The 12459-nt window shown below is 43.9% G+C and overlaps 1 protein-coding gene across 6 annotated transcripts in view; it reads right to left on the reverse strand.

Moving 5' to 3' along the window:
* Positions 1 to 2885: 2885 nt before the first annotated feature.
* The window catches only part of ABCG2 (ATP binding cassette subfamily G member 2 (Junior blood group)), a 124756-nt gene continuing 115182 nt past the window's right edge, over positions 2886 to 12459 (reverse strand). For 5 of the 6 annotated variants that reach the window (XM_060147551.1, XM_060147550.1, XM_060147552.1 and 2 more), the window contains 6 exons: positions 11508 to 11597; positions 10253 to 10377; positions 8532 to 8686; positions 6289 to 6378; positions 4829 to 4911; positions 2886 to 3093 (listed from right to left, as the gene is read on the reverse strand). In XM_060147551.1, coding sequence (XP_060003534.1) covers positions 2946 to 3093; positions 4829 to 4911; positions 6289 to 6378; positions 8532 to 8686; positions 10253 to 10377; positions 11508 to 11597 — 691 coding nt within the window. In that variant the 3' untranslated portion in view covers positions 2886 to 2945. The remainder of the gene's footprint in view (positions 3094 to 4828; positions 4912 to 6288; positions 6379 to 8531; positions 8687 to 10252; positions 10378 to 11507; positions 11598 to 12459) is intronic. The other variant, XR_009540218.1, reaches the window with a different exon arrangement.

Here is a 12459-nt window from a genome sequence, read left to right on the forward strand (position 1 = left end):
CCTGTATTCACGTCACAGATCCTGAACTTCTTTTAGGTACAACTTTCTAGCTTATATTGAAGCCACTGTCCCCATCCTGGCTTCTGCACATGTTTACAAAAGTGACTCCCACAGATTGGGCACTGGTACTACTGCAGTACGTTCCAGATCTCAGCAAGGAAATAACCTGTCACAGAGTATTTGGCTAGTCACAGTCTCTGAAACCCAAGTTTCCTCATCTGCAAAATGAAGATGAGACAGCTTGAGATTTTCCAAACAGTACACAGTCAAGCCTTTCAATCACTGAGACAATGCCTCAGCTTTCCTGCTTGGCAAAGAAACGGGGCCAAACCAAGAGGCCACATCCTCACTTGGATCCGAGCAACACCGCTTTCAACCGTCATGACTGAAAGGCTGTTCTGTGGGGTTGCCGGATATAAGAATGATTCTGCAGGTTAAAAAAGGTTTGGAGATCCGGTGATGTTAACGCGCTCACTTAGTTCTAAATGTGATTCTGATATTTAGGTGGATACAAAATAGATGGCTTTGAACACAACTGTTGCACAGTTGTGACTGGATCAAGATCGAATCATAAGAAATGTACGTTAAATGGTCTTAACTCCTTATTACAACCCTCAGTATTTCCCAAAGAATCACCTGGATTTCCAGTTCCACTCCTCAGAGATTCTAAGTCAACAGGGGGGAAAAAAATAAGTCTTTCCTTCCTTTCTTCCTTCCATGGATGCCAGATGGTCTTTTTTTAAAAAAAACTATTTTTTAAAATATTTATTTATTTATTGGCTGCGTTGGGTCTTCGTTGCTGCTCACGGGCTTTCTCTAGTTGCGGCGAGCGGGGGCTACTCTTTGTTGGGTGCGCGGGCTTCTCATTGCAGTGGCTTCTCTTCTTGTGGCACGTGGGCTCTAGGCACGTGGGCTTCAGTAGTTGTGGCTCTTGAGCTCAGTAGCTGTGGCTCACGGGCTCAGTAGTTGTGGCACGTGGGCTCTAGAGCACAGGCTCAGTAGTTGTGGCACACGGGGTTAGTTGCTGCGTGGCATGTGAGATCTTCCTGGAGCAGGGATCGAACCCGTGTCCCCTGCACTGGCAGGCAGATTCTTAACCACTGCGCCACCAGGGAAGTCCCTACTTCTTAGTTTCTACTTTTGTTTTTTTTTAGGCCGCGTCCCATGGCATGTGAGATCTTAGTTCCTCAACCAGGGATCGAACCCACACCCCTGCATTAGAAGGGCAGAGTCTTAACCACTGGACTGCCAGGGAAGTCCCAATTTCTCAGTTTTGACATGCATCATGGTACATAAAATGTTAACATTAAAGGAAGCTGGGCAAAGGGTATACAGGAACTTTCTGCATAATTTTTGCAACTCTTCTAATAAATCTAAAATTATTCCAAAATGAATAGTTTATTAATGGGAGTGGGAGGCTTAATTAAGGATGTATCTATACACACAGGAACACAAAAGTGAGCTGCAGTGATGTTCTGATAATAGCAACAGAGGGGAGTATACAAGTGTCATTTCAAAAATAACTCAGAAGAGAGGAAGCAGTATTGGAAGGGGAGCTCGGTGGGGGGGCTTCTGTGCACTGGTCATGTCCTATTTCTTGACACTGTTGGTTGCACAGGTGTGTTCCTCCTCACTGGATTGTACTTTTCCCTATGTTACCCTTCAGTAAAAAAGTTTAAAAACACTTCCCTATTACTGGGAAAGGTCAGAATGAAAAGAAGATGTGTAAGTAAATGAGATGTATATGTAAGGAAGGGAAAAACCTGTATAAGCCCAGTTATTCTATCATAAGTCTAAAATTTTCAGAGCTGGGAAGGATCATAGAAATCACCAATCCTGCCGTGGACAGTTCTTTATGCAAGTAGCCCTGGAGACCATAATGCAGGGCGGCTCGTGGAGCCCAGACGTCTGTATTGGAGCAAAATTCCTCAAGAGATTATCATGCACACCGAGATCACAAACCACTGAACTGCCCCCCAGGAGGGTAAGTCACCAGACTCCTGGCCCTCTACACCTGTAGTCCAAAACCCAGCTGAGACCCCTGAGATATTCTAATTCCACTAGAGGGAAACTTAAGTAAGTTTTAACAACATTAGAAGGCTCATCAAAGCGTTTTCTATCGGGCTTCCCTGGTGGCGCAGTGTTTGAGAATCTGCCTGCCAATACAGGGGACACGGGTTCGAGCCCTGGTCTGGGAGGATCCCACATGCCGCGGAGCAACTAGGTCCGTGAACCGCAACTACTGAGCCTGCGCATCTGGAGCCTGTGCTCCGCAACAAGAGAGGCCACGATAGTGAGAGGCCCGCGCACCGCGGTGAAGAGTGGCCCCCGCTTGCCACAACTAGAGAAAGCCCTCGCACGGAAACGAAGACGCAACACAGCAAAAATAAATAAATTAATTAATAAACTCCTACCCCCAACATCTTCTTTAAAAAAAAAAAAAAAGCTTTTTCTATCATAATGGCTTTTTTACCCCACAAATGACACTGGGTTTTGCCAACAAGGTTTGGATTTCATACTTCTACTGCAGCATCAATGTATTTATTATTTATTAAATAATGGAAGATCATAGATTCATATAATATTGAAGCTATTCATTTTAAAGGGGAGGAAAAAACCAATACCAGAAATATTAGTAACTTGTCACAAGTTTCTAGAACTCGATTTTTTTAAGGTCAGTAAATTAAACGAGGTTTCTTCCCCGTGGTTACTGTCTGACTAGATGAACTAATATGTGGTACATAATGTCACTAGTTTATGACTTGGGTTCTTTCAAGTATAATTCAGGTTCACTGTAATTTCTATAAATGTTTCTGTTGAAAATAATCCTTGCTGAAAAACAGTATGATGGCAAGTGAAAAGAAGACAACCAAAAAGTCAGTGAATACTGAAATCAAGGTGCTCCCTTTTTAATGTGGGGTAAATCATGTAAGTTAAAGAGGAACTTAGGAGAATTTTTTAAGGAATAACAGTTTCAGGTAGGCAATTGTAAGGAAGATCACGATCATGCATGCCAAGGCCACGTGATTCCTCCACAGGCCCCAAGGTGAGAGATCGATGCCCTGGCTTTCCAGAAATTCTTCGCCAGTACATCTGAAATTCAACAGAAAAAGAATATGACTTCATTCTTAGCATCTGTCAAACTTCACTCAATATATTCACTGTTCCTTTAAAAAGCCTACAGGTTACCACGTCTTAAATACCCATCCCTTCGTTTATAACAGAAAACAGTTTGGGAGGGTTTTTTGGTGGGTGGGTGGGTGGGTGTCTGTGTGTTTTAGCTTTATAATTCTGTTTTATTGGGATGTGACGGGGGCCCACAGGTCAGCCATATGCATCGTAAAAATATACAGAAAACAGTCGTTGAGTGCTTACTGCTAGATTCTGCTAGATACTGTGAAGCCTATAATAGTTTAGGTAATCCCTAAAACAACCCAAATTTAAAAGGTGAGGAGACTAAAGTTTAAGGAACTTGGCGAAATTTACAGACTCGTACTTTGAACCAAGTTGCCAGCCTCCCCGAGTTCACTTGTTTCCAAGTCTACGATGCTGCTCTCCTCAAAGGGCAGAAACATTCATCAAGGAATTTTTCACTAAACACCTGATGGGGAAAGTCTCAGCTTCAGCAGATGGTATCTACGGCCCTTACAAAGATGATCAAAGCTCTTTATAGAGCTTATTACCCACAGATCAGCCGTACGAAAGAAACACAGGCTGCGAGTTCTAAAACCAGGGAAAAAGCCTTAGTGGGGCTGGAGCAGAGCAGGATGGAGTAGCCCTGACACAGATTCGAAAAGGACCTGGTACTAAAAATACCCGGCACAAGCGTAACTATCGCCTGGTACCATTTTTGTGCAACTCTTGGAATTTGGCAGTTAAAAAAAAAAAAGTTATACCCAGACCAAAAGAAAGGGAGTGGGCAGGATGAAGAAAGCTTCTCTTCACAGAGGTTTTCTGGCAATACTTCTAAATAGCAATTTGTCCTATTATTAAGAATTACTTCTGTTCTACTTGAATATTCATGAGAGTTAGGCTACCAGCATTCTCTTTCCTCTCATTAATCAATGTATCAACATCACACCATTAACAGCCATCACTGAAAAGGAAAGTGTTGCTCAATTTTAAAACAACACGTCTAATTTGATTAAATTCTGCGTTTTTGTTTATTATACAAAAAATGGGATTTCCTTCTCTGCTTACTGAAATATGTGGTTCTTTCTTTAGAGGAGACATCCTTTAATAGGGAGTATTCCAAGTCAGTTAAAAAAAGAAACAAAAAAAACCTGTGCAGACTTTGATTTCATGTTGTCTCCTAACTGCAGGAGGAAGAGGCATGAGTCAGGACTGTGCAGGAAAATGTTCACTCTCCCCAACCCCTGCTGCCCTTTCAGCTCTTACTGCCATGGGTTGAGCTCACAGGAATTGTAAGTTCATGGCGTACACTTCGTATAATCCGTACAGTTCTGATACTGTTAAGGCCGTGCTACAAATATCAAAGCAGCTCATTTCAAACTCAAATGTTGTAAAAAATAAAAACTCAAACCCACAATCCAAACTGCAGAAGGATCTTTTCAAAGTGCCCCAAACAAACAAGTAACACATAAGAAACATTTCTCCAACTGAAATACGATTTTGACCGTAATAGAATACCTAGGAGTTGTAGAGCACTTTCACGTGCATTAGCATACAACCCACTTTATAGATGAGAACATCCAGGCTCAGAGAAGTCAGTGTCCCTGAAAGGACTCCCCAGCTCTAAGCCCAGTGGTGTTTCTGCATCACACCACAACAGTAAGCAAACCCATTAAGACAATGAACGCAAACTCACATTGCATAGCTACAGGTACTGTTTGTTGTTACATTGAGTCCTGGGCAGAAGTTTTGTCCCAAAAATTCATTATGCTGCAAAGCCTGTAACACAAGTGGGAACAGGGCAAGGAAAATAGTTTTAAATTTCAGAAAGTTTCCAAAGAATTATCACAATCACATCCTCTAAGTTTAATCTCTGTTGCTATTTCTAAAAACAAACCAAGCTTCACGTTCACAGTCTTTGTCACACCAAAGTAAGTAAAATTATTTTTCCTGGCAATCAAGAGGCCAAGGGTTGGGATTCTGGCTCTAATACAAAAGCCAAGAGGAGAGATCTCTGGCTATATTATCCCACAGTTCTTTCCTTCTTCTCTCCCCAATTTTATAACTCCATAAACACCATAATTAAAATGATACAGTGGGGGCTTCCCTGGTGGCGCAGTGGTTGAAAGTCCGCCTGCCGATGCAGGGGACACGGGTTCGTGCCCCGGTCCGGGAATTCCCACATGCCGCGGAGCGGCTGGGCCCGTGAGCCATGGCCGCCGAGCCTGTGCGTCCGGAGCCTGTGCTCCGCAACGGGAGAGGCCACAACAGTGAGAGGCCCACGTACCGCAAAAAAAAAAATGATACAGTGGTACTCAATGACTATTGTTAATTTATAGTAACAATCTTTTGTATTGTTCCGGTTTGTTCTCATCCAAACCACTTATAATTCTTGGGAATTAGAAACTTAATTATATTATATTAAGGCACAGTTTTCTCTGGAGTTGATTAGCTTTCTAAAGCCAGTAGTGGCTGTATTGTATGGTCTTTGTTTTTCTTCTAATTTCCCTTTCAAGTTAAAATATGTATTCTAGGGCTTCCCTGGTGGCGCAGTAGTTGAGAGTCCGCCTGCCGATACAGGGCACACGGGTTCGTGCCCTGGTCCGGGAGGATCCCGCATGTATTTTAGGCTCCCATCCTCTCATTAATTTCTTTTTTTTTTTTTTTTTTTTTGCGGTACGCGGGCCTCTCACTGTTGTGGCCTCTCCGGCTGCGGAGCACAGGCTCCGGACGCGCAGGCTCAGCGGCCATGGCTCACGGGCCCAGCCGCTCCGCGGCATGTGGGATCTTCCCGGACCGGGGCACGAACCCGTGTCCCCTGCATCGGCAGGCGGACTCTCAACCACTGCGCCACCAGGGAAGCCCTCATTAATTTCTTTAATGAACTGAAACACTGTATTTTTTTATATCAATTAGTAATCTTTGTCCTTTACTCTGAGTTATCTCCCCATCCTTCACCTCCCTCAAACAACAGGGCGACTGGAGAAACCCCAGGTGATTATCAAGGTGACCCAAGGCTTAACAGGAAGCTCTCCTTCATTGTCCTAAAACTTGCACAGCCCATGGCTGGGGACATGAGATGCTTAGGCGTTACTCTGGTTGTTCCCAGCAATGGGAACAACGAACCAGTCAAAGCGACAGACAAGGAGAACATACCGCAAAGCCATATCGAGGAATGCTGAAGTACTGAAGCCATGAGAGCCAAGGCACGACGGTTCTGAGATTTACCAACAGCCCTGAAAACATCTACAAAAAACAAGTACCAAGAATCAGAACTGGTGGAGTGATTTCATGAAGAATTCTAGCAGATACCCTCCTTAAGTCCCCGACGGCCTTGTGAACACTTCTGCCTTGAAATCCCTCCCACTACTCTGAAGACTTACCTTATCCTCTTTGTATATGTGTATCTCTCTAGAGCTGAGGCTGTTTAGGGTTCTAAAGGAATAACAATATACATTTTATTTAACTGGAAGATTTTTAATTGTTGAGGCTTTTACTTTCTCTGTAACTGCACACGGTGGAAGGTCAGTAAGTACTGACTGCTCTAATGATACAACCAACTATATGTTCCCACCAATAAACACACCCAAACATATCCTGAGCACCTCATGCCCCTATTTCCATTAACACAGTAATATTTATAAGGGTTTGCATTCTATCTCTGTATGACTTTAGGAATAATTTTGGGTTCAAAATGCATGCTTAAAAATAACCCAAAGACTGGAACTGGTACACAGCATAATATGGTAAAGCACAGCATAAAATATGGTCAATACCTTCATTTAAAGCTACCAAAAAGCAGTATTACAATGGAAGTTCCAGGAGGGTCTGCTCCAGCAAGAGATGGCTACATGAGAAGAGGTTCACGTAAAACATCTCCTAACTGGCACAAGGCATGCTGGGACGGGCATAACAATGACAGTGTTCCTGGTGTGACTACATAGTTTTAAACTTGACTTAACCAAGTGCTCAACACATAAGACAGCATCTCTGAGTAAAATACGGTCTTATGACTGGTTTATAAAGTTCTATACACAAACCCTTAAATAAAAACAAATCAAAGCATCTAATATATCAAATGAAACATTTTTATATTTGAAGAACATCTTATTTATTAGATGACATTATAGAAAATACACATAAAATTGATCACTTTCTCAATACTGTTTAGATTGGTACTTTTCAAACTCAGAAATGGAAGAATTAAACTTTGACACGAGTTGGTACTAATTACCTACCTTTTAAAGACAGGTACTGCTACTCTAGCAGAAAGGGCATGTGGATTAAGTAAATAGGCTACACATCCCTGTTTACTTGATGTTAGTGGGGAAATGTGATAACTGGTTCCCTTCACCTATTGAATCACCTTTGTGCGTGCAAAATGTAGGGCTGTGGGGACATCCCTGGTGGCGCAGTGGTTAAGAATCCGCCTGCCAATGCAGGAGACACAGGTTCGAGCCCTGGTCCGGGAAGATCCCACATGCCGCGGAGCAACTAAGCCCGTGTGCCACAACTACTGAGCCTGCGCTCTACAGCCCGCGAGCCACAACTACTGAGCCCGCGTGCCACAACTACTGAAGCCTGCCGCACCTGGAGCCCATGCTCCGCAACAAGAGAAGCCACTGCAATGAGAAGCCTGCGCACTGCAACGAAGAGTAGCCCCCACTCGCCGCAACTAGAGAAAGCCTGTGTACAGCGACAAAGACCCAATGCAGCCAAAAATTAATTAATTTAAAAAAACGTAGGGCCACGTGAGGTTAGGATTAAATAGCTGTTTAAAAAAGGTAAACAGAAATATATTGACATAAAGGAATGTCAGGAACCCAGAAACGAGGGGACCTAGTACTGGAATTGTTCAGTATTTTTAAAACACTCCTTTTCAAAATACTGGAGGGACACAAGATAGGCCCATGCCACATGCTGCTGTTTTCATGGAACTAAGTTCCTCCCTTGCTTGGAGAGTAGTTCCGCCAACCAAACCATCTCAGCGGCCAGTTAAACAAGCCAGCAGTTCTCTCACACCAGCAGGGAAGTCAAACAATGAGCCTGTCATTTCTACAATTTTTTTAAATTTGAAAAATCAAAACTTTTCTGGTTTTTAAAGTTCCAGTCGATCAAGCTTTCACGATATGTCACCAAGAGGCATCTTTTTAAAGCTCATCGGTAACAACATGTTAACTAAGGTCATAACAACTATCTTAGAACAGTAGCAAAAAAGGCTGGGTAAGGTGAAGAAAAAGCTGGTACGTTCTCTAATGATATAAGCTATACTTCAATATACGGCCTCCTTAAAGCAAAAGGATTTACAGAATCCTCAAGCAGGTTTTACAGGACAGGTGAATCCGGGGGGAGAACAAAGGGAAATAATGACGTCTCAGGGAAGCACAGTTCATACTCACCATCATAAACACAAAAGAGATGGTCATGAGAAGCGTTGCTATGGATACCACGCTCTGACCTGCTGCTATGGCCAGTGCCATTGAACTGGCTGAATAAGCCACCATCATCAGGGTAAACATCATGACGAAGAAGGCCTCCACCTGTGGTTTCAATCCTTAGGGAGCAAAGAGGGGGTTAATCCAACTGTCTACGTCACGGTGTACTGTTATTGTGCAAATAACACTATAATATTTTGAGAAACTAGTATCAGATGGAAAAAGTCCATCCTCTATCCAACTACCCTGGGTCACCACTTTCATTGTTCCCCCGATATAACTGTAGGAAGCTATATGCTATATGCAGTTTTCTTTTTTTTAAAAAATGTATTTATTTTATTTTTGGCTGTGTTGCATCTTCGTTGCTGCACGCAGGCTTCCTCTAGTTGCGGCGAGCAGGGGCTACTCTTGGTTGCAGTGCACGGGCCTCTCATTGCGGTGACTTCTCTTGTTGCGGAGCACGGGCTTTAGGTGTGCAGGCTTCAGTAGTTGTGGTGCACGGGCTCAGTACTTGTGGTGCACGGGCTTAGTTGCTCCATGGCATGTGGGATCTTCCCAGACCAGGGATCGAACCTGTGTCCCCTGCATCGGCAGGTGGATTCTTAACCACTGCGCCACCGTGGAAGTCCTGCAGTTTTCTTTTACAGGCCCGCTGCATGAGCACTTTTCCACGTAACACTCATGCTTCTTTATTTGTAATTATTAACCATTTCTGAGTGCCTGAGGTGGAGAGCTGCAGGCAACACAACTGGCCAGCATTCTACTGCCTTCTCTTCTAAGAAGGAAACTTGCCAAGACCACACATTTTACCTAGACATCACCACATTACTCACTGTTTGTTGTAAATGTATTAGTGAAGATACTGGGAAGGTCAGGATTACACGCCTTCCCAATGGTTTTAAAATCTGGGGGACGTGTCCATAATCCAAGTCTCCCAAGACAAATCACCCTGTAACTCTGGGATTGAGGACGGGGTTAAATTAAGTTTCATAAAACTGCTCTGTCAACGAAAATAGGCTCATACTGTGGGTCATACAAAAATCTGAAGATTTTGGAACAGCCATAAGAACACCAGTTAGGAGTCTGAGGATATAGTATCTATGCCTAATTCTTTACGACACACCTCTTATTTGTAAAATGGAATTTTACACTCAATGAATAATGCTTTGTCAGAAAAGAAATATTTCTGGTGCGTGTGTATGTGAGAAATATATGGAAATTCTGATACAATGAGCCTGGGGTGTAGCCTAAACACAAGGCATAAAAAAATCAATGTGTCTACATCTATCGAACAAATATTTTTATTACCAGAAGTCACTATCTTTCATTATCTTCATACACACACACACACACACACATATAAAAATATAAATAGATAAGTAATAAATATCCCAGCTCCAGCTCCTCCAACATAGTGTCAAATAGTTTTAGGAATTATTTCCATGTTTGTATATGACACAGAGTATCTCTGTTTATAAAATATAGTTTTATAAATAGTTTTAAAATTACTTTGGAAAAAGTCTTGCAAAAATCTCCTCAGAGAAGAGTTATTCCAGAGCATACGTAATGAACAGATGCTTCCTTATCTCAGGACTTGATTTACAGCTTTGAGAACCAACGCACGCCTGCAAAAAGTCCCCTCACATCCAAGACTAAAAACACATACCTTTCGTTTCACGGCTTACCTAACAGGAAGTATGTTATACTAGTAAATATAATACTTGGTAACATCCTCATGGGGAGTAAATCAGATAACAGTTTTCCAAAGAAGTAAGATGACACTCTGTAATATCCACTGATATATTCATGTCTAAAAACAAAGATTCACATCACACATCCTACGTTAGTTGAAGAAGGCAAAGGCCAGAAGATTAGACCACTTGGCTATACCTATTTCCGCTGCCATCCTGGATCTAAGAACTACAGCTTCCACGTCCTCGAGGCTAACCCACCACCCTTCATCCCCGTCAGCGCCAGGCGCGTCTCACGTGTGCGCCTCCCCTGGGACATCACCCCCCAAGGCTCTGTGCAGTGACCCCTCTTCTCATTGCGTAACTCCCTCCAAACGCCGGCCGGTTCGCCCTCCTAACACACACTCCAGGGGGACGGGTCCTGCATCGCCTCCCTCTCTTCCGACAGTGGCTCTCCTTGAAGGCCAGCATGTCTGAAGCTGATCTCAACGGTCACAGAGGCTCTTCTTTTTCCCTGCTTCTAATTATGAAGAAGGTGGTGTTGCTATTCTCCGAGCCTCAAATGCAGCTTTGGGTCACTAATCTGTTTTTACTTCTTCCACTATCATGATAAAAAAAAGAAAACGGTACTTCTTTCCATGACCATGCCTGCCCACCACACACCCCTGTCAGCTCTCAAATCCTCTTTTCTTCCCTCTGAAGTTCTAGATCCCTCCTCTTCCTGACAGCTTCCTCTTGTAAATCCAAACTATTCCACCAAGATCTTCATTCTTCCCCTCTCTAATGATTCCTTTATGCAACATGTAAACACACAAATCTCTTCCAACTTGGAAAAAAACAAGAAACGAAACAGCCCACCTTTATTTTAAGGCTGTCCTCTGGCCCTTCCGTTCTCCCTTCCACTGAGGGCTTGGTCTACATTCTTGGTCAACTTTACTCCTCACCTCGAATTTACTGTTCAGCTCACTACCTTCTCTCTACCAAGCCCCTCCAACTTTCCTTGTGACAGTCATCATGACTTCTTCCTTTTCAGCCGCTTTATTCCCTGCTTCCTCTGCAGCAGTGGATTTGCGGGCTAGGCCCTGAACTCGAAACTCCTTTTTCCCTTGGTATCGGGCCCCATGTGCTCGTGATTCTCCTCCCAGCCTCTGAGTGAACACTGGTAATCCCCAAGAACCAAGCCATGGCCTGATTCTGGATACGACCAGTTTGACCAGTAGCCCCCTTCCTGAAACAGAGACCTACTCACATAAAGAGCTTCTTCTCGACCACCAGGAGCTCCACGGCCGACACACTGCTGAAACACTGGTTGGTGGTCAGGAAGAAGAGTACCCCGGCTCTGTGATGAGAGAGAGGGAACGAAAGCACTGCAGTCAATTAAACATTCTTAGGTCCTTTTCCTACCTGCAAAACTCTTCCCTCGAATGATATCTTAGCACATTAAACAAACGACTCTTCTGGTTGAAACTGAGAGGGAAGCATGAGCCCCATCAGGCCACTCCCTCACCCCTGTGTCTCCACAGTGATACCCCTGGGACTCCATATAGCACAGTTTGCAATTCATGACCCAGTTTGCCACGGACTGAATTGCGTGCTCCCCAAATTCCTGTGCCGAAGCCCTAACCCTCAGCGTGACGGCATTTAGAGATGGTGACTTTGGGAGGTGGTCCGGTTTAGACGAGGTCATGAGGGTAGGGCCCTCGCAATGGATTAGTGCCCTTAGGAGAAAAGGGAGAGACATCAGAGCTTGCTCTCTGCCATGCAAGGACCCAGCCAGAAGGCAGCAGATCAGAAGAGGGCCCTCTTCAGAACCCGACCATGCTGGCAACCTGATTCCCAGAACTGCGAGAAGTGAATTTCTGTGGTTCAAGCCACCCAGTCTGTGGGTCTTTGGCCCCGTCTATGGCAGCCAAGCTGACAATTACATAGGCCATAAAAATACCATCACCCTGGATGTTAACTAACAAAATGCCAACTGCAGCTCCTAATGTGTGAACAGAGAAACAGGGAGCCAAATACAGCTTGCAAGGGTTAAAAGCCTCTATTAGCCACTTCTTCAAAAGTGGAGTAAAGAAGAAACTACAACGAGGCAAAATGAAAGACTGTGGAGGGACATCTTATTGTACACATCCGCCTCACCACCACCAGCACAGCCTTGATAGTCTCCTTGACCACCCACTGCCAATGGGGTTTCTTTCCAA

The sequence above is a fragment of the Lagenorhynchus albirostris genome, chromosome 4 (assembly GCF_949774975.1).
Source record: "Lagenorhynchus albirostris chromosome 4, mLagAlb1.1, whole genome shotgun sequence".
Taxonomy (NCBI): Eukaryota; Metazoa; Chordata; class Mammalia; order Artiodactyla; family Delphinidae; genus Lagenorhynchus; species Lagenorhynchus albirostris.